This window comes from Clinocottus analis, unplaced genomic scaffold (genome assembly GCF_023055335.1).
Source record: "Clinocottus analis isolate CAN_PGR_092001 unplaced genomic scaffold, fCliAna1.0.p SCAF_18, whole genome shotgun sequence".
Lineage (NCBI taxonomy): Eukaryota > Metazoa > Chordata > Actinopteri > Perciformes > Cottidae > Clinocottus > Clinocottus analis.
In genome coordinates, this window is record NW_027175909.1 from 15,431,892 (window position 1) to 15,453,837 (window position 21,946).

Sequence of the window (21,946 nt, forward strand, 5' to 3'; positions counted from 1 at the left end):
ATTCAGGTCAAAGGTCAGACGTGAGTTCATGTCCTCACAGTGAAGACAAGTCAAAAAGTGTTTTCAGATCATCTTTAATGATCAAACAAAGACTTCAACATTCATGACCTTCTGTCCTTTCTGCCTGCGGACCAATCAGAGCGCGGCTGGGCGTTGCTTGGCAACAGGACACGAGTTAGGAGTGACGCCCAACAGGAAGTGGGCGGAGCTAAGGTCCAGAGTGTCACTCAGGTGAGACTTGATGAGCTGGAGGTTCATCAGACAGCCTCTGAACCTGGAGCTGACAGACAGGCAGTTCTGCTTCACCCCCACTGCAGAGAGAGAGACAGGTAGAGAGAGAGAGGCAGGTAGAGAGAGAGAGACAGGTTAATGTCAGTCGTCAGCCTCATAGGGGCGTGTCTCACTGCGCCACTCACCTGGAAAGCCTCCCAGGTAGACGGGGTTGTTGGTCTCAGCAGAGGTGGATTGTGGGTAAGGGTTGGTGGTGCTGTAGCTCCTGCGGTCCACGCTCAGGCTCAGGGTGTGTTTGCTCTTACTGGCCAGCAGGTGGTGCCACCGGCCGTCACACAGCATGAGACCCACAGAGCGCACGGACACGCGGCCCGCCCCGTTGTTCACGTGAAACACCACCTGAGGAGACATGGGATATGAGCACACACACATATACACACACACTCACACACACTCACACAAACACACCTGTCCGTTGATCATCTCTAGTCCGATGGCGTCCACCTTTGCGCTGCTGATTCCCAGAAACACTCCTTCTGATTGGCTCGTTCGAAACTCCAGAGACACCAACACGTCAGAGCCGACCTTGTAGCCATTAGACACTACACACACACACACACACACACACACACACACAGACACACACACACACACACACACACACACACACACACACACACAGGTGAATCCTCGAGAACCATGTGACCATGTGACCAGATGAAATATTGGATGTGTGTGTGTGTGTGTGTGTGTATATATATATATATATATATATATATATATATATATATATATATATATATATATATACATATATATATATATATATATATATATATATATACATATATATATATATATATATATATATATATATATATATATATATATATATATATATATATATATGTCTTCGTGTCGGCTCACTGAGGACGGCGTATCCGCTGCCGTTGAAGTAACTTCCTTTCTGGTCGTTGGTGAAACAGGAAGTGACCTCATGCTTCGAGGCCGGCTTGGTCAGATCCAACATGGCGTCGTTCAGAGTGACGGAGCGAACGCAACCTGGGAAACTGCTGCTGGCCTGTGAGACGGAGAGAAGGGCCCGGGTTACAGGTCCGTAGTGTATTCATATGATCTGACCCTGAAGACCAGAACCCGGCTCACGTTGATCCTCCTGGTGGAGTGTGTGTGTGGCAGGCCCCCCAGGTACAGCCGGCCGTCCACGTCCAGCTGGTTTCCTTTGACGGACACGGAGACCGGACTCGACCCGTCCACCGACACAGACACAGTCCGCCGGCTGAGATCGCCACTCACCTGAGAGACGAAGACGAGGGCACACGGCTCAGATCACTTCTCAAGAGACTTTTAGGACATAGTAATATATATATATATATATATATATATGTATATATATATATATATATATATATATATGAATATCATATGAACTCACAGTGTGCCACTCTCCGTCATTAATGGGGACAGACGAGGTAACGGAGCCGGGACCTTTTCCCAAGTCGACTGACATCATCAGCTTCCCGGCGGCCATTTTGAGGACAACAAAGTCCATTTGCTTGGCGTCGGAGACGAGGAGGACCAACCCGTCCCGAGCTCGGCTTCGAACCGACAACCTCACGGACACGCTGAGGACGAGAGAGAGAGAGCAGAGTCAGACAGAGAACAACTGCAGCCCCATCCCTGCTGTAGCCCTTGCTTTAGCCCCGCCCTGCTCTGGATGTGGCCCCGCCCCTCTCCGGCTGTAGCCCCGCCCTCAAGTCAGACACTCACCTTCTCCTGATGCCATTGGGGCTGATGGTGAAGGTCATGTGACTGTGTTTGGACGAACCAAACTGAACCGCTGACGGGAGGAAGGTTGGCTCTGCCTCCGACAGGCACTGCATCACACAGATCAATAATCAATACATACTGAGGAATATTGATCAACAAGTGACCCAGAAAGTTTAAACATATTGATTACCGTTAGTGCTCCAGGCTTCAAGGCACTCAGGTGTGTGGGTGGGGCTAGAGGCAGGTGGGCGGGGTCAACAGTGGGTTCTACATCCTGGTCATCAGGCAGCACCGCCCCCCTGACCTTCTCCTCCAATAGGCAGCTGTCAAGGTCAGCCCCCTCATACCTCACAGCTCCTGATAGGTCGACTAACCTGTACGAAGCCGCCAATCAAAACAGTTAACCAATCGGAGACAGGAAACTGCGCTTGTGTGTGCGTGTGTGCGGGTGTGTTACTTACGCTCCGCCTACTACCAGGTGCTGAATGCAGCCTCTGAAGCTCCTGGACAAAGTCCGTAATCTGATTGGCAGACGAGACTCCTCCCCCGATGGCAACCCACCAATGAAGAAAGAGGCCGGAGACAAATGAGACAATCCGCCCGGCGACAGGGAGACGGCCTTCGGGTGTTTCTCGTCCACCTGCACGGACAGAGATCTGAGAGACAGACAGGTAGTTTATCAATCGGACTCGTCAGGTAAGGTCAGCTGCCTTTTTCTATGGTAACACCTACTTCCTGTTGATGTTGACGATCACGGAGCGCTTTGTTCCGTCACTGAAGGATCCTCCACCCGGCTGCACCACCGCCACTCTTCGAGTAGCCCCGCCCACCTCACCAAGCTCAGCCTCCACCGCACCTGAGACCAGGTGGACTGACAGAAAGTGCTGCACGCAAACACACACACAAACACACATAGAGATAAGTCGTCTGCTGTACAGGTGGGTCACCTGACCTGTCTGTCTCACCCGTCTCACCTGTCTCTGTGCTTGCGCGTCACTGAAGACAGCCAGCAGGACTCCTGATTGGTTGTTGGTGGAGAAGGAGAAGAGAAGCTCCGCCTCCTGACCCAGTGACGGAGGCGCAATCTGAGCGAAACCTCCGAACACCGACACGCTCCGCACGGCCTGCAAGTAAACAAGTAAACAAACATTATGTGGAGAGCACGTGACTTTGTTACACTGTGATGCGTTCAGGCTCACTTAGTGGCAGAAGCGCCTGATTGGCCGGCGGGTCCCACCTCGAGCACACAGCCCTTGCGGACCCCGAAGGCGTCCCTCAGGAGGTCGAAGTTGGAGCGAGCGATCTCCACGTTCCTCAAGCAGCCCACGTATGACCTGGAGACCACCTGGCGTCTAGAAACCGCACGGACAGAGTCAGAACGTCGTCTTCCGTGATGTCATCGTCTGCACCTGGGGACGGCACGCACTCACCTGATTGGTCGAGAGGCAGGAAGTCCTCCGATGTAGATTGGGTCCAGGTCGGAGCGGTTCAGGTCGGACGCCGTTCCAGGAGACTCCGCCTCCAACACCTCCTTGTTCGATGATTGGTCGGCTGCCATGATGGACAGGTAGCCTGGACACACGGCAGTATTAGTACTACTAAATACAGCAATATTAGTACATCCATCGAACACAGGCAACAGGAACAGTACCAGACTCTCGCAGTACTTTAGCAGTAGTGTAGCAGTAGTAGTACCTTTGCGTTTGCTCCTCTGCAGTGTGATCTTGTACCAGACTCCGGTGTTGTACTTTCTGTTGGACATCAGGATCAGAGCGCCTGAGCCGAGGTCAAAGGTCAGACGGACACGCCCCTCCGCCAGTTCCATGGACAAGAAGTCCCTCTGTGGGAGGCAGGAAGTGAGGTCACATCTGTATCTGCTTCACAATAAGAGGAAACAGGAAGTGACTGTGTGTGTCGTACAGTGTTGTTGGAGGCCAGGTAGAGCAGTAATCCGCCCGGCGACAGCGTTTTAAACAGAAGGACGATGGAGGTGGAGGTCGCTCGCAGAGACTTCTGGACCAATGAGAATCCAGATCCATCAAAGTGGAAGGAGGTCTCCTCTGCCTGGGGACTGAGAGACAGACAGGTACAATCAGAGACGGAAGGGACAGACGGGTAGAGACAGACCCCTGTGGCTCCTCCCCCTCTTGGCTCCTCCCCTGTGGGCGTACCTGCTGAAGCAGCCTCCACACTGCCCCTCTCTGCTGTCGTAGCTCCAGAGGCCGACGTTCCTCTCGTTGAGCGACGCTTCACCCAAACATCCCTGAAAGGTGGAGGACCGCAGCGCCGCGGGGCTCTGACCGCACACACACACACACACACACACAGACACACACACACACACACACACACACACAGAGTTATCACCTGTTGTCTGTGTGTGTCTTGGTGTGTGTCTGTGTGTGTGTGTGTGTGTGTGTTACCTGGATGTGGAACCCCAGGCCTCCGATGTGGATCACGGTGTTCCGGTCGATGTCTAGAACTCGGGCGGGTCCCGGTGACATCGCTGTCACCGCGGGCAACGGCACCGACGTCGACTCCAACTGGTGGACCGACAGCGACGCACGGGCCCCGAACCTGATGACATCATCACATGACATCATCACATCACACGACATCATCAGTCAGAAGTTTTTAGTGTAACCCTTTATCTTTCAGAATACTCTTCCTGTGGCGCTAGTGCTGTAGTACTTAGTACTACACCACTAGTACTGTAGTACTGAGTACTACGTGTGTTACCGGGTCACGTTGATCCGGGTCCATCTGTTGTTGGTGATGTCCAGTCCAGGAAACTCCAGCCGGCTGCTGCCTGAGCCCACGTCCCACAGCAGAGACACCTTCCCAGCATGCATCTCCACCGCCAGCAGGTCCACCTGCACACACACACACACACACACACACACACACACACACACACACACACAGACGTCCCAGTCAGAGAGTTAGAGGAGGCCCCGACAGGAAGTGTGTGTGTGTGTGTCACTGTCGTTGTGGTTACCGTTGTGTTGCTGCCCAGGTAGAAGAGCAGGTTGTCTGGACTGGAGGTCTTCAGGGTCAGGCTCAGGGTGTTCAGGTTACTGGACTCCGTCTGAGGCCTGTAGGCCCTCACGCAGTCCCTGTTGGCCTGGACCGCCACTTTGATCTGAGGACGACATCACCACCATCATCATCATCATCATCATCATCATTATCACCTTCCCTTTGCTCCTCTTCCTCATGTACGTACCGAGGCCGCTTGGCTTCTGGCCTGATCGATCAGCTCTCTGATGTCAGACAGGTTCCTGCTCAGGGTTTCTCCCAGCATGCTCAGCGGCTTTATCCGCTCCATAAGACGCACCGTCCGATGCTCGGCCTCCTCCAGCTTCCGCTGCGCCTCATTGGCTGAGGAGACAGGAAACAGGAAGTGTGAGCGGCCCGCGAGACCCTGCATGGTGTCTGACCCGCGGCGCTAACTGACCTGCGGTGTGTGTGTGAGTCACCAGCTGGTTGGTCTCCCTCACGCTGCTGCTGGTGTCCTCCACCACAGAAGAAGAGTCCTGTAGCTGCAGCCCGAGTCTCTGCAGCCGCTTCAGCGCCTCCTGCAGGCCGGAGCGCGCCGCTGCAGCGCCGAGGTGAGCCTGCTGCAGCGCCGTGGACGAAGCTGATGAAGGAACCGGTCAATAAAATAAATATATCCATAAACTCATAAATACATCAAAAAACTCAAATACATCAATAAACACATAAATACATTAATAACTCATAAATGCATTAATAAACTCATAAATACATCAATAAACTCATATACATTGAGTAGTGTTGGAGGGGGCGGAGCCTACCGTTGGGGAGGCTGTGGAGCTCTCTGATTGGCTGCTGGAGGAGGAGGCTGCAGTGATGGACGGCGTCTCTAACCAATCCCAGCCTGCTGGTTACCATGGAGACGTTCTGGTGCAGCGCTGAGCAAAATAAATAAATGAATGCGATCATCTCGTTTATTGATCTTAAAATGTTTCTGAATGAGGGAGGATGAGGATGGAAACCTTCGGCCGTCTCGTTGAGTCGTCGGCTTCCTTCTAAAAGAGCAGCGCTGGCTCTCCGTCTGGCTCCGCCTTCCTCTGGCAGCGGCTGCTCTGATTGGACGGTCTGAAACCACACGTTCATTCATTTGACTGTGAGGGGAGGAGCCGTGTGATGCTAACGACCAATCAGAAGCAGGCGGCTCAGTTGTGTTTATCATGCACACATACACACACACACACACACACACTCACCATGTTGAGTGCGAGGGAGGCGGAGCTATGGGCCATGACAGCAACCTGCTGGGCGGAGTCAACTCGTTCTGTGATGTCACTATCCAGCAGAGCCAATCGGCTGCCATTCTGAGACACGTTACACACCGACGCCAGAGAGCTGAGGGACGACAACGGCTGATGAACACAGACACACACACAACGCTACACAAAGACAAAGACACACACTCACACCCTCACCTGTGAGTGGAGTGGGCGTGGCTCTGCAGCAGGTGGGCGTGGCCTTCTGCCTGGAAGACCCTCTCCAGGGCGTCGGTCCCCTTTAGTCCAATCACCAGCGCGTCCACCTGTCTCCTCAGCAGGGGGCGCCACCGCTCCAGCTGCCCGCTAAGCTCCTCCCCCTGCTGCACACGTTCACCTCACAGTGAGTATTCATGTTCATGACATCACCACTGTGGTGAGTATTCATGTGCACGACATTGGGTGTGTGTCCATGCTCTCACCGTGGTGGTGTTGGTGAACTCCTCCGTCAGCACGATGATGTCATCCAGCAGCAGCTGACTGTCCTCCATCAGCCCGCCCACCAGCTCAGAGGCCACGCCCACCCTGTGACGGACAGACTGGGACATGACCGTTGTTGTGGGTTAGAGATCTTTATCACTGTTTACATGGGGTGTGTATATGTGTACCTGGTAGTGTGTGTGTGTGTGTGTACCTGGTAGTCGTGTAGTCGAGTGTGTGCGGCGTCCAGCATAGTGTGTGTCTGTGTGTTTCGTTGTTCAGCGCTGCTCAGCTGTGTGTGAGCTTGTTGCAGTGTTTCCATGGCCACTGTGATTGGGGCGGCGAGGAGGCGGAGCCTGTCCTCTAGCGCCGCCCTGCTGGACAGAAAGTCCTCCTGCAGCGAGCGGAGCAGAGACTCGGCCTCACTGCAGACACACAGGAACTCTGTATTGTTATTTTACAATACAAAATAAACGTCTTAATTGTGTGTGTTTAACACACTAACACACACCTCAGCTCCTGATTGGCCGAGGCGTTGGCGGCCGTTAGGTCGGCGGCTCTGATGGTTTCCAACATGGACTCCAGCTCCTCCAGCAGATGCGTCTGATTGGCTGAGTCAAACTCCTTCACTGTCGTCTGGTTCACATGCCCCGCCTCCCTCTGAAGCACTGGACCAATTAGATTTCAGAGTTTGTAATTTAATATATGTTTATTTAAACAGTGATGTCACTTATGATAAGGTTATGATGACATCATCGTTCACATTCCTATTGTTTACCCTGGATGTTCTCCTGAAGGCTGCTGATGCGCTGCAGCAGCAGTGCACCCTGGGAAAGGCTGGTGTTTATAGACACGCCCATTTTATCCAGGTCATTAGACAGACGTGGGACCTAGCCAATCAGGAGACAGAAAAACGATTATCTTTTCTTTAGCCGACTCCCACAGGCATCTGAAGTTTACACATAACGTTAAAATATATTTAATATATATTTAAATATATCCAGAGGGAATTATGGGTACCTGCTGTAGCAGAGCGCTGAGGTCGGAGGTCAAGTGATTAAGGTCGTCTTCCACTGTGGACAGACGCAGAGCGACAGAGCTGTTCCCTGAAAACACCTGTTGAACACACAGTAGGTAACATGTTACTGCGTCTACCTGGAGGTCTACCTGGACCTTTACCTGGAGGTCTACCTGGACGTTTACCTGGAGGTCTCTGGTCCGGTTCTCCAGTAGCACCAGCTGACGGTACGGTGCCGTTGCAATGGCGCTCAGGTTGACGGACAGGAAGTGGTTGTGTAGTTTTTCCAGGTCGTCCAACAAAACCCCGGAACACTCGTCACCGCACGCTGTTAGAAACACACACATGACGTCTGGTGACACGTGTGTGTGTATGTATGTGTGTGTGTGCCTGTGTGTGTCTGGGCTGGTACTCACACACACACTCTTCTCCCTGCAGGACGTGTCTCTCGTCACACCGGTCACAGGCCTGACCTTTGACCCCGGCCTTGCACTCACACTGCCCGCTCAGTGCGTCGCACAGCGGCCTCAGCGAGCCCCAACTGCAGCCGCACGGCGAGCAGGCCCCGCCCGCCAGCGCTGGGTTGCCGTAGTAACCAGCGGAACACCTGCAGGACGACAGTTTCAAACGGAGCTCTCAGCTGATTGGCTGAGCTTCACTTAGGCCACGCCCACTCACCTCTCACAGTGTCTGCCCTCGTGCCCCTTCTGACAGGCCGTGCAGCGGAAACCGCCGACCACACCCTCTGACACACAAGTGGGGCTGAAACTACACACACACACACACACACACACACACACCCACACACACACACACACATCAATTAATAAATAATCATAATGATAAAGTTAAATTAATATAATGTGGAAATAAAACTAGAACTTACCTGTTGTCCACTAGTGGGCAGGCACACAGTGAGCAGTCACTGATGGAGCCGCTGACGTTCCCATAATGCCCCTGGGCACACAGCTCACAGCTCCGCCCACTGGTGTGGTCCCGACAGTCCTGGACAAAAAGATAGAAACCGCAGTCTACTTATTTCTACTGTCTGTTTTCGCCAGGCTCCACCTAACATGTGTTCACGCGGGAGTTAGCATGTGTTAGCATATGTTTGCATGCGTTAGTGTATGTTAGCGTGTGTGAGCGCCTGTTTACGTGTCTTAGCATATGTTAGCGTGTGTTAGCATGTGCTAACGCGTGTTACCGGTGTACCTGACAGGCTCCAGTCTCCACCTCACAGCTCTCACTGTGGTTGTTGCAGCGACATCGAACACACGGACGAACAAACAGCGACTTCTGAGTCTTTGACGACAACTCAGACAGAGGCTGACGGAAATAACCTGCAGCACACTCCTGCAGACAGACAGGTCAGAGAGAGAGAGAGAGACAGGTCAGAGAGAGAGAGACAGACAGGTCCTACAGTATGTATATATATACAGTATATAGATCAGACAGACAGGTCGTGCAGTACCTGACAGGACAGCCCTCTGTGTCCAGGTGGACAGGTGCAGGACTCGATCAGTCGGGCCACCTCCCCCTCATCTGACTCCGCCTCCACCGCCGTCTCTATGGTGATGTTAGAGATCCTTAAAAACACAGAAAATGACATCATCACACAGATGTTTATGTGTGTGTGTGTGTGTGTGTGTGTGTGTGTGTGTGTGTCTATGTGTGTGTGTGTACCTGCTCTGCTGCAGGTTGGTCCCGTATGAAGCTTTGATGATGATGTACTCCACGTCACTGAGGACGGACATGAAGTCATCGTGACTCACCGGCCTCAAGGACACGGAGTTAAAGTACCGCCAGTGGTGCTGCAACACACACACACACACACACACACACACACACTTTAATAAACTTGCAGGTTTACATTTACACTTACTGGTTTCCCATGATGCACTGCGACCGTACCTCTGTCATCCTGATGGCGTGCGGTGTCCCGATGCCGTTGCTCGGGGCGACCATGTCCGTGTAGATCACGTGCTTCCTCAAGGCCCCGCCCCTCATCAGCACCTGAGGCTCCTGATTGGACAGCCCCGAGCCGTCCTCAGAGTAGAAAGTGACGATGTAGGACAGCAGACCTCCGTACGACAGCAGCTAAAGTACACATGAAGTACACTGTAAACACTGTAAAGTACACATTCAGTACACTGTAAAGTACACATGAAGTGTAAAAACTGTAAAGTACACTGTAAATGACACTACAAACACTGTAAAGTACACATAAAGTACACTGTAAACACTTAAGTACACATTCCGTGCACTGTAAAGTACACATTCCGTGCACTGTAAAGTACACATGAGGTGCACTGTAAAAACTGTAAAGTACACTGAAAACACTGTAAAGTACACATAAAGTACACTGTAAAGTAAATAGTAAACACTGTAAAGTACACAGTAAGTACATCAACAGTACCTGCGGGCCTTGGTACTGGGCGGGCAGTCTCCAGTACAACGGGCCCACCAGGCTGCTGTCCAGCTGTCGGGTGTCCAGCAGCGCGCCGCCGCCCTGCTGGTGGACTCCAGACATCACGCCCTGCAGCTGGGACTGGCTGACCAATGACAGCAGAGCAGGAGAGAGAGCGATCTGTGGAGAGAGAGCGAGTTTACGTCCACGTGTCTCTGTGCTCGTGTGTACATAAAGAGGTACACGTGTACTACACTGTGTACTTGTACTCACAGGTACTCGCTGCAGGCCTCCCTGCTCCTCGCAGGCCGAGCCGAGTCCTGAGCAGAAACACGGGGAGCAGCCGTCTGGACTGTGAGCCGACAGAGCGAACCGGCCGGAGACGCATTCCTCACAGCGCCGCCCGGACACGCCCACCTGGTCACATGACACGCCCATTACACACACACTCTCCACAGCACCGCCCTGACACGCCCATTTCACACACACTCACACACACACACACACACACACACACACACATACCTTGCACACACACTCCCCGGTGTGTAGACAGTCACACACTCCCAGCGTGGCGTTGCAGAACTTCTCGTCTGACCCGGTCGGGTCACAGCCGCACGCCGAGCATGCTGGGTAACCGTGGTACCCGGGGCTACAGCGGTCACATGACCTGCCGGAGAACCCCACTCTGCAAGGACACTGCCCATTGGTCAGCTCACACTGAGGGGCGGAGCTTCCTGACGCCGCGCAGCCGCACGCCTGAAGAGACACCAGGAAGTGTGTGTTGATCATACAGCTGTGTGTACGTGTGTGTACATCTGTGTGTACATTTGTGTGTACATGTGTATACCTTGCAGCCCGTGGTGGGGTCGTGACCCCAGTAACCTGTCTCACACCTGTCACAGGTCTCCCCCTCTGTGTGGGCGGGGCATATGCACTCTCCGCTCTCGGGGTCGCAGTTCCCTCCCGTGAGATCACAGGTGCATGCTGGGAGGAGAACAGCGTTAGAGAGGACCAATCGGCAGAGAGACGCCTCACCTTTACATGTTCAGCTACCTGTGCAGCCGTTGGCATGGAAACCGTAGTAACCACGGCTACAGCGGTCACACGCGTCTCCGGACACGCCCTCCACACACTGGCACCGCCCACCCTCGTCACATGACTCTGAGACGGATCCTGATTGGTTGCAGCCACAGGACCGACATCCCCCCTGAGTCTGCAGCCCGAAAGACCCCGACTGCAAATAATACAGTACAATTCAATTATTGATCTGTGTGTGTGTCTGTGTCTATGTGTGTGTGTGTGTGTGTGTCTCACCTGGCAGCGGTCACAGGTGAGTCCCGTCACGTTCTCTCTGCAGGAACACTGACCTGTGGTGACATCACACACACTGGAGAGAGAGCCGCTGACATCACAGCCACACGCTGAGAGAGAGAGAGAGAGAGAGAGAGAGAGAGAGAGAGAGAGAGAGAGAGAGAGAGAGAGAGAGATTAACTATGTGTCATGTGACAGCAGAACAAAGAGGTCAAACCTAATCTGGATCTGAAAAGATCAGCTGGTGTGTGTGTGTGTGTGTGTGTGTGTGACTTCATGTGTATGTCACTGTGTGTGACCATGTGTGTCTTTCTCTCTGTGTGAGACTGTATGTGTCTGTGTGTGTCTTTGTGTGTGTGTGTGTGTGTCTGTGTGTGTGTGTGTGTGTGTGTGTGTGTGTGTGTGTGTGTGTGTCTCACCCCGACAGTCCTTAGCGTGCACGGCGTCTCCGTAGTAACCAGGCCGACAGACCTCACAGTGTCTCCCCGCGCTGTTGCCCAGACAACGCAGACACTCCCCGGTGACGGCGTCGCAGAGCTCCGCCTCCTCCACGGCCGCGTTGCCACTACACTGGCAGCGCACACAGGCCCCGCCCACCACCTGAGGGTTTCCATGGAAGCCACTGGCACACCTGGAGACAAGCATGAGACAGGCAGGTGTCACAAACACTCAGAAACTCACACACACACACAGTCAGACACACACACACAGTCACACACACTCACCTCTCACAGGTGCGTCCCGTGTATCCGTCCTCACAGCGGTCACATGACACCTGTCCGGAGCCGTCCAGCGAGCAGGTGGGGCTGAAACTGAAGACAACACGGTCACACGGTGCAGCCTGGCTTTGAGGAGGCCAGGAGGCCAGGAGGCCAGGAGGCCAGGAGACGAGGAGACGAGGAGGCGAGGAGACCAACCTGTTGGACGTCTCCGTCAGAGGACACGCACACGGCCGGCAGTCGCCCGCTGTCCCCTCTGTCGCGTCGCCGTAGAAACCAGGGAGACACCGTTCACACTGAGGACCGCTGGTGTTGTGGGTGCAGGCCTGAGGACGGACAGGCACTGTGGGTGTGTGTCTGTGAGGGTGTGTGTCTGTGTGGGTGTGTGTCTGTGAGGGTGTGTGTCTGTGAGGGTGTGTGTGTGAGGGTGTGTCTGTGAGGGTGTGTGTCTGTGAGGGTGTGTGTCTGTGAGGGTGTGTGTGTGAGGGTGTGTGTCTGTGAGGGTGTGTGTCTGTGAGGGTGTGTGTCTGTGAGGCTGTGTGACTGTGAGGGTGTGTGTCTGTAAGGGTGTGTGTCTGTGAGGGTGTGTGTCTCTGAGGTTGTGTGTCTGTGAGGTTGTGTGTCTGTGAGGTTGTGTGTCTGTGAGGTTGTGTGTCTATGTGAGGTTGTGTCTCTGTGAGATTGTGTCTCTGTGAGGTTGTGTCTCTGTGAGATTGTGTCTCTGTGAGATTGTGTCTATGTGAGGTTGTGTCTCTGTGAGGTTGTGTGTCTCCGAGGTTGTATGTCTGTGAGGTTGTATGTCTGTGAGGTTGTGTGTCTGTGAGGTTGTGTGTCTGTGAGGTTGTGTGTCTCCAGACTCACCAGACAGACCCCGTTGTGGTCACAGTTGTCGGCGTGGTCGTTACACTCACACTGCATGCAGTTCCCTCCAAACAGGACTCCGCCCACCCGGTAGAACCCTGAGAGGCACGCCTACACACAAAGTACACACCAAGTACACACACAGCATTACACCAAGTACACGACAATACGAGCAGTAGTACTGTACTGGTACTGTAGTAGTAGTAGTAGTAGTAGTAGTATTGTAGTATTACCTCACAGGAAGTGCCGCTGTAACCCCACGGACATTCACACGTCTCCACTGCAACTGCCTGACGACCAGAAACTGATCCAGAGTCAGTGATGTCCAGAGACACTGAAGAGAGACTGACAGGTAGAGAGGGAGAGAGAGACAGGTAGAGAGAGAGACAGGTAGAGAGAGAGAGAGACAGGACTGAATAACTCGTACACCTGGTCCTGGTTCTCCGTTCTCCGACTCCAGACCCCTCCTCTTACCGGACCGAGCCCTCGGTCGAGGCGTTCAGGTGCACCTGGACCCTCAGGGCCGTCAGGTGGGCCATGAGGGACATCAGGTCGTCCCGGGAGACGGCGGCGCCCGACCGGACGTCCACGAAGCTCTCCGGGTCCATCGTCACGGTGACCGGGCGCTCGGCCAGCCCAGAGAGGAAGACGAGGACGGGGGGAGAGAGACGAAGAGCGCGGCCGTCCCCCTGGAGACGAGGGACACGTTATGACAACTGTGTTTTTGTTTACTTGTGTTTTTGTTTTTGTTTACTCGTGTTTTTGTTATTGTTTACTCGTGTTATTGTCATTGTTTACTCACCTCGATGATGACAGCGGTCTGCACGGGGAGAGAATGGTCTTCATTGTCCAACGGGACGTCATAAACCAACGAGAAGTTCAGGAAACCTCCGTAAGAAACCAGCTGGAGACAGAGAGACAGGTAGAGAGACAGACAGACAGACAGGTAGACAGGTGATCAGGTTGCTGGTGACTGGGTGATGTTTTATGACCATATATGGAGATGTTCGCTCACCTTGTTCCCGAGGAAACCTTCGGGCGCCGCCCACGACAGCACCTGGTGGGCGTGGCCAAAAGAGTTGTTGTGGATGGGGAGGTCGTTCCCGTGGACAACGTGGGAGGTGTGGAGAGACGGAGAGGGGCGGAGCCAAGCGTCTTTGTGAAACACCTGAAAAATACAAAATAACAACATAAATAATAACAACAAAGCGGTAGAAATAATATGATATAGTACAGGTGTGTGTGTAAGTGTATGTGTGTATGTGTGTGTGTGTATGTGTGTGTACCTGGGCTCTGGACCAGGTAGAGCTCTCACAGACGTCAGACACTCCAAAGCAGAAGCAGTCGCTGCAGCCCAGCAGGTCGGTCTGCTGCAGGTTGTAGAACCCTGGTCTGCACAGGTCACAGTGAGCACCCATCACGTTCACCTGAGAGGACAGGTGAGGAGAGGACAGGTGAGGAAAGGACAGGTGAGGAGAGGACACGTGAGGAGGAGGGACAGGTGAGGAGAGGAGAGGAGGGACAGGTGGGGAGAGGACAGGCGAGGCCTGGTCCTGGTCCGGCTCACCTTGCAGGTGCAGGCGCCGCAGGGGTCGGTGCTGGTGCTGCCCGGCAGGTGGCACTCACAGTGCTCACACTGAGGGAAGTCTCTGAAGCCAAACGCACAGCGATCACACCGAGGACCAGAGAAACCCTGCTTACACACACACTGTCCTGGAGACACACACACGTGTTACACAACAACAATGACAACAACATGTATGAATAAACATATACAGACTAATAATAATAACAATAATAAACCTGGCTGCGTGTCGTCTCTGGAGCAGACGGAGGACTCTGATCCTCTGAGATCACAATTACACTCTACACACGGAGAGTCTGAGTACGGAGACACCTACACACACACACACACACACACACACACACACACACACACACACACACACACACACACAGTATTGTCAGTACCTCAGGTGGCCTGAAGTAGCAGTATCAGTAGTACATGCAGTACCTCAGGTGGCCTGTAGTAGCAGTAGCAGTAGTACATGCAGTACCTCAGGTGGCCTGTAGTAGCAGTATCAGTAGTACATGCAGTACCTCAGGTGGCCTGCAGTAGCAGTAGTACGTGCAGTACCTCAGGTGGCCTGTAGTAGCAGTATCAGTAGTACATGTAGTACCTCAGGTGGCCTGTAGTAGCAGTATCAGTAGTACGTGCAGTACCTCAGGTGGCCTGTAGTAGCAGTATCAGTAGTACATGCAGTACCTCAGGTGGCCTGTAGTAGCAGTATCAGTAGTACATGCAATACCTCAGGTGGCCTGTAGTAGCAGTATCAGTAGTACATGCAGTACCTCAGGTGGCCTGTAGTAGCAGTATCAGTAGTACATGCAGTACCTCAGGTGGCCTGTAGTAGCAGTATCAGTAGTACATGCAGTACCTCAGGTGGCCTGTAGTAGCAGTATCAGTAGTACATGCAGTACCTCAGGTGGCCTGTAGTAGCAGTATCAGTAGTACATGCAGTACCTCAGGTGGCCTGTAGTAGCAGTATCAGTAGTACATGCAGTACCTCAGGTGGCCTGTAGTAGAAGTATCAGTAGTACATGCAGTACCTCAGGTGGCCTGTAGTAGCAGTATCAGTAGTACATGCAGTACCTCAGGTGGCCTGTAGTAGCCCTCGCTGCAGCTCTCACAGTTGATGCCCGCAGTGTGCTGCTCACAGGACAGACAGACTCCGCCTCCTTCACGAACGCCAGCAGAGTTTAAACTCAGAGAGAGTTCAGAGACGGTCTGATTGTACACACAGTGCTCTGCTTTGTTGTGGCAGTTACACTCTGAGAGAGAGAGACAGGTGGAGAGAGACAGACAGGTGGCGAGACAGACAGACAGGGAGAGAGACAGACAGGGAGAGAGACAGACCGGTGTTTAGTTACAGGTTGACTCAGAAGTGTTTCGATGTGTTTCTATTTTTCTGTCCAGGTGTTCTTACTCTCACAGGTGTTTCCCTCGGAGACGGTTCCAGGTTGCCATGGCTGCTGGTGGTAACCGGGGCAACATCGGTCACAGCTCTCTCCACAGGTGTTGTGTTCACACACACACTGCAGCTTCTGCACACGAGCAGGTGAACAGGTGAGCAGGTGAGCAGTTGAACGGGTGAACAGGTGAAAAGGTGAGCAGGTATGCAGGTATAAAGGTGAACAGGTTACCTGGCTCACAGGGTCCAGCGGGCAGCTCTGGGCGTGGCCAGAACAGATACACATGCCGCCCACAGAGATGTCTTTGATGGAGTAATAATACTGTAGAGAGGAAGCAATACATGTTGTATTACAGCATAAATACATGAAGTCAATAGATTGGTTGATACGGGTTACAGGTGTTAAAAGGCCGTGTGACCGCAGCCCGTCTCACCCTCCGGGTGACGATGGGGTCGATCTCTCGCGGGTCGCGGGCGCTCAGCGTCATCAGGTCGGCGTTCAGCGTTCTGATTCGCTGAAGCCTCAGACGGATGTAACGAGCCGACGTGAAGGTCAAGAGGTCAGAGGTCAAGTCCTCTGCTCCGGGTCGACTGTTAATCAGGGAGGTGTGAATCTGTGACAGAGAGACAGGTGTAGAGAGACAGGTAGAGAGACAGGTGCAGAGAGAGACAGGTGTAGAGAGAGATGGGTACAGAGAGAGAGACAGGCAGTGAGAGAGACAGGTGTAGAGAGACAGGTGTAGAGAGACAGGCAGAGAGAGAGGCAGGGAGAGAGAGGCAGTTGTATAACGACAGGTGTAGAGAGACAGGTACAGAGAGACAGGTGTAGAGAGAGAGACAGGCAGACAGACAGGTCATTGACAGACAGATGGGTCAGTGACAGACAGACGGGTCACAGACACACAGACAGCAGCTGTCTCACCTCCCCGTGCTCCAGCGGGTTCAGTCTGGAGTAGTAGGACGTGCAGATGACCTCGGTGTCCGTCTTGTAGGTGGGCGGGCCCAGTCTGGGCGCCATGTTGTAACGAGACTCACACTCTGAGTCACTGATGGCGTAGAACTGCCAGGGTTCAAAGGTCACGCCGTCCAGAGAGCGCTCCAGGATCCAGTTACCTGATGGGGCAAGACAGGCAGGCAGACAGACAGGTCAGACAGACAGACAGGTCAGACAGAGAGACAGGTCAGACAGACAGGTCAGGCTCACCTGGTCGAGGAGAATTAGCTGCCTTGATGATGATGTAGGCGACCTGAAAGATCTAAACAGAAAGACAAACTGTTTATTTACCATCAGAGAGAGAATGTGTGTGTGTGTGTGTGTGTGTGTGTGTGTGTGTGTGTGTGTGTGTGTGTGCGTTTGGTATTACCTGTTTGAGGTCCAGCGTTATCGTGATCCAGTGAAACTGTTGTCCGTTCTTGATACTGGGACTCTGCCACCAGTGGTTGGTCCCGTCGATGGCGTTTGTGATGGGATGACGTTCTGAACAACACAAAGAACGTCAGTGTTTTTACCACCTGTAGTCAAACCCTCTGACATCATTCGTCACTCAGTTCCAACCGGTCATTTGTAAATGTTTAATAGGTCAAAAAGACTGTGACCGTCATTCAACAGGGTTTGCACTGTTGCATTGTGGGTATTAGTGAACATGAATTAGATTTCATCGATGCTAATAATTTTGATTTCTAAGTTGAAAGTTCAGACAGTGAATTTTTCCGTCTGTCTGTCACAAGCTGTTATCTCATCAACTTAACTAGCTACCCATTTGCCCAGCTACCTATCTACCAGCTACCACGCTATCCAGCTATCTAGCTAACTATCTACTCAGCTACTTAGCTACCCATCTTCCACGCTAACCATCTAACTAGCTACCCAGCTTACTAGCTACCCAGCTAACTATGTACCCAGCTAACTAGCTACCCCGCTAACTAGGTACCCAGCTACTTAGCTACACATTTACCACGCTAAGCATCTAACTACCGACCGAGCTAACTAGCTACCCCTTTTTAAGCATTCCATCCGGAACCAATGAGCTTGTAGCAGTCAGAAGGTATTTAGAGACGCACTAACCTGTGTTCTTGTGTCTGAAATGTTTTTTTTTAAATCTGAGATTCAATGTCAAAAATAAAAACTAGTTCTGGTTCTATACCTTTGGTCAGAACGGAGTTGGCGTCACATCTCAGGCAGTGTGGGTTCTTGATCTGTCGTCCTGGAACGTGTTCCACCAGCTTGCAGTAGACTTCAGGTTCTGGATCTCCACACGTGGCGTTACTGCTGATCATTGCGTTACTGGCCAAGTTCAAGATGGCCGGGAACAGACCTAGAACACACAGCTAACCGTTAGCATCATTAACAGACCTAAACGAGCTAACCGTTAGCATCATTAACAGACCTGGATCAGCTAACCGGTAACATCATTAACAGACCTGGATCAGCTAACCGTTAGCTTCATATAGATTTCTTGAGGGCATTGCCATCCACATTTAAATAATCCATCACATCTCAACATGATGTAGAAATATTATCTCACGTATTGTGAGTGAGTGAGCACCTGTCTGTTCACTAGTCTCTCCTTCTGCTGCATCATGTTTCAGAATCAGTCAGCTTTAATGGCCATGTACATTTTCGCATCCATGGAATTGAACTCCGGTTTCTGCGCTTCGTGCTTGTTTACAGTTATGTTTTCAATAATAATGATAAAGTCATAATTAAGAATAACCTTTGGTCTCCAGGACGCATCAGGCTCGAGTGGCTTACTGTGAGTATTTTGCTGTTTGACACCTGATTACCATGAAGTCGAACCAGCAGAACAAACCCTTTGGGACACTGTCTCACACAGACATCTGCATGCAGACGAGGTGTGTGTGTGTTTGTGTGTGTGTGTGTGTGTGTGTGTATGTGTATGTGTGTGTGTGTGTGTGTCTGTGTGTGTCTGTGTGTCTGTGTGCGTTTGACTACCCTGTTGATGTTATCACACCTACACAGCTGATCACACACAAGAGAAATTAACATGTGTGTGCTGGAATGTGTTAAGTCTGTCTGTTGCTGTTCAGATTGACCTCCCTACCCACCCACCCACACACCCACACACACACCCACACACACACACACACACACACACACACACACACACACACACACAAAGAGAAGAGGCCCTGTGGGGGTTTTAGGGTTTTTTTTGTATCCGGGGTGGGGGGTAATTTAGGGGATAGAGAGGAAGAGGGTGGAGAGTCATTGTTAACAGTAATTACACACACACACACACACACACACACACACACACACACACACACACACACACACACACACACAGTCTGTAGAGCCTTATCAATATGATGATCAGAAGTCTACTGTTGAGTCACAACAGGTTAAAGATACAGAAAAACTATAGTGTACTAAATAAACACTCTACTGCACTAATACATACTCTACTGCACTAATACACAATCTACTGCACTAGTACATACTCTACTGCACTAATACACACTCTACTGCACTAATACAAACTCTACTGCACTAAATACACACTTTACTGCACTGATACACACTCTACTGCAGTAAATACACACTCTACTCCCCTGATACACACTCTACTGCACTAAATACAGTCTACTGCACTGATACACACTTTACTATACTAAATACACACTCTACTGCACTGATACACACATTACTATACTAAATACACACTCTACTGCACTGATACACACTTTACTATACTAAACACACACTCTACTGCATTGATACACACTCTACTACGATAAATACAGACTCTACTACAGTAAATACACTTTCTACTGTACTAAATACCGACTCTACTACAGTAAATACTCTACTGCAGTAAATACACACTCTATTATAGTATAAAGTATATAAGTATGTGATGATTATGAAAAAAACAAAGGCTGAAACATCTGTTCAACTGAAATCAGCAGAAACATGATGTGTGAAGAAAAACAGACTCAACAGATAAACTCAAGGTCTCAAATGTCAAGGATTCACCACAATCTGTCTGTTTTTCATGTTTGTCCCGCCCACACAGAGCAGACATGCAGGCAGCGCTAACAGCGCAAACAGCTAATAGAGCTAGCAGATCAAACAGCTAACAGAGGTAACAACTAACAGAGCAAACAGCTAACAGAGCTAACAGCTAACATAGCGAACATCTAGCAGAGCTAACACAGCAAAGATCTAACAACGAACAGAGCAAACAGCTAACAATGCTAACAGCTTGTAGAGCAAACATCTATCAGAGCTTACAGCTAACAGCTAACAGAGCTAACAGCTAACAGAGCAAACAGCTAATAGAGCAAACAGCTAACAGCTAACAGAGCTAACAGGAACAAAACAGCTCCTTTATTTAAATCACTGAGGATAATTTCTGTTTTTTATAACAATGAATGAAAGTGATTACATGACTGATTGATACAGATATTTACAGAGTTAACTTGATTGATCATTTGATTTATTGATCAGTGCAGAAGCGAGCTCACGACACATTTACAGACTCCATCTTTTATCTAAACACTTTTACATGTGACATAATTTATACCACAAAAGACTGAAGAACAGAGTTCCAGGTCCTCAGTATTCGGACAGTAAAACTCAGTAGAACTCAGAAGAGCTTAGTAGAATTGATTAAAACTCAAAATAACTTAGTAGAACTCAGAAGAGCTTAGTAGAACTTATTAAAACTCAGAATAACTTAGTAGAACTCAGAATAAATTAGTAGAACTCAGAATAAATTAGTAGAACTCAGGAGAACAGTAGAACAGGACATCAGTAGAACATTAGAAAAGGAAAATAGGAGAATAGGAGAACAGCAGAACAGGAGAACGTAGGGAAGAGAACCCTCACCTTTCTGCTGAGCTGCAACTCGCTCCATCAGCAGCAACAACAGCAGCAACTTCATCTCAGAAGCAACAAGTAGGACCTGTTCCTACCTGGGTTCTGATGGTTCCTAACTGGTTCCTAACTGGTCTCAGACTGTTCCTAACTGGTTTCAGACTGTTCCTAACTGGTCTCAGACTGGTCTCCTGGTGTTAGCTGCAGAATAAACCCAGTGAAGAGGAATGTGCTGCAGAGTCTCTGGCATGCCACAGTGACTCTCTCATTCATTCAGCTCAATGAGAGGGGGAGGGTGGGGGGAGGGGGCGGGCTGTACCATTTAATCTGGTATGGGGGGGTCCTCCTCTCTGAGTGGGGGATGTTTGAGTTGTTGTTGTTTACAAGCTTCTCTGTGATTAAAGTATCCAGTTTATTCTTCATGTTTCTTTAGTTTAGCTCTGTTAGCTGCTCGCCGCCAGCGAGCACCTGTTGCCATGTTGAGAGCCATGTAGAGTCAATTGAAAGAAAAAGAAGTCTGAATAGAATTATTTGACAGTTTTTATTGTTTATTCCAGAAACAAAAACCTTTGTTTTCTACAATTACTTTTACTTTTGATAACAGGTTGTGTGTGTGTGTGTGTGTGTGTGTGTGTGTGTGTGTGTGTGTGTGTGTGTGTGTGTGTGTGTGTGTGTGTGTGGCTAAGGACTAGAACTCATTCATTCTGTAATGATCTTGGCACTGGGTGGAGAGAGGAAGAGATAAAAAGAGAGATTTATGAACATAAATTATAAGAGACGCACACACACACACACACACACACACACACACACACACACACACACACACATATATACATATATATATATATATATACACACACATATATATATATATATATATATATATATATATATATATATATATATATATATATATATATATATATATACACACACACACACACACCAAAAACAGTTTCTCCCACAATTTTTATAACATGTTCATTAAACCAGAAGTACAAGTTTGTCTCTATGTTCTAAAGTCGAGCTACAACACTGAAACATAAGGGACAAGATTTACATT

The 21,946-nt window shown here is 50.6% G+C and overlaps 1 protein-coding gene across 2 annotated transcripts; it reads right to left on the minus strand.

Moving 5' to 3' along the window:
- Positions 1-58: 58 nt before the first annotated feature.
- Positions 59-21,007, minus strand: lama1 (laminin, alpha 1). 2 transcript variants are annotated; one of them, XM_068581290.1, is made up of 64 exons: positions 20,893-21,007; positions 18,185-18,355; positions 17,405-17,517; positions 17,245-17,296; positions 16,963-17,153; positions 16,475-16,654; positions 16,273-16,362; positions 16,056-16,173; positions 15,722-15,900; positions 14,872-14,965; positions 14,636-14,781; positions 14,355-14,495; positions 14,084-14,236; positions 13,871-13,972; positions 13,543-13,757; positions 13,302-13,413; positions 13,069-13,179; positions 12,406-12,533; positions 12,214-12,300; positions 11,908-12,119; positions 11,492-11,598; positions 11,231-11,411; positions 11,025-11,161; positions 10,700-10,933; positions 10,448-10,591; positions 10,184-10,354; positions 9,679-9,864; positions 9,451-9,578; positions 9,239-9,353; positions 8,980-9,120; positions 8,654-8,772; positions 8,446-8,535; positions 8,184-8,374; positions 7,953-8,095; positions 7,770-7,865; positions 7,528-7,639; positions 7,261-7,417; positions 6,964-7,174; positions 6,752-6,868; positions 6,489-6,652; positions 6,270-6,408; positions 6,039-6,141; positions 5,838-5,954; positions 5,477-5,659; positions 5,246-5,400; positions 5,018-5,161; positions 4,759-4,892; positions 4,443-4,596; positions 4,191-4,315; positions 3,940-4,090; positions 3,715-3,859; positions 3,450-3,591; positions 3,257-3,371; positions 2,994-3,143; positions 2,752-2,903; positions 2,481-2,675; positions 2,210-2,393; positions 2,020-2,126; positions 1,685-1,874; positions 1,396-1,545; positions 1,159-1,312; positions 700-833; positions 417-630; positions 59-311 (listed from the first exon to the last, which is right to left on the minus strand). In XM_068581290.1, the coding sequence occupies exons 1-64, from the start codon at positions 20,945-20,947 to the stop codon at positions 136-138; spliced, it is 9,207 nt and encodes a 3,068-aa protein (XP_068437391.1). In that variant the 5' UTR covers positions 20,948-21,007; the 3' UTR covers positions 59-135. The 2 variants fall into 2 exon arrangements, with proteins under 2 accessions (XP_068437391.1, XP_068437392.1); XM_068581291.1 differs by lacking the exons at positions 15,722-15,900; positions 16,056-16,173; positions 16,273-16,362; ... (4 more) ...; positions 18,185-18,355; positions 20,893-21,007 and adding an exon at positions 15,083-15,167.
- Positions 21,008-21,946: the final 939 nt, after the last annotated feature.

Coding starts and splice junctions, on each gene's coding strand:
- lama1 (XM_068581290.1), bottom strand. CDS start 20,947: ATGAAGTTGCTGCTGTTGTTGCTGCTGATGGAGCGAGTTGCAGCTCAG. Junction 6,869..6,963: donor CTCGACTACACGACTACCAG/GTACACACACAC, acceptor GTCATGTCCCAG/TCTGTCCGTCACAGGGTGGG. Junction 5,401..5,476: donor GACTCACACACACACCGCAG/GTCAGTTAGCGC, acceptor CTGTCTCCTCAG/CCAATGAGGCGCAGCGGAAG.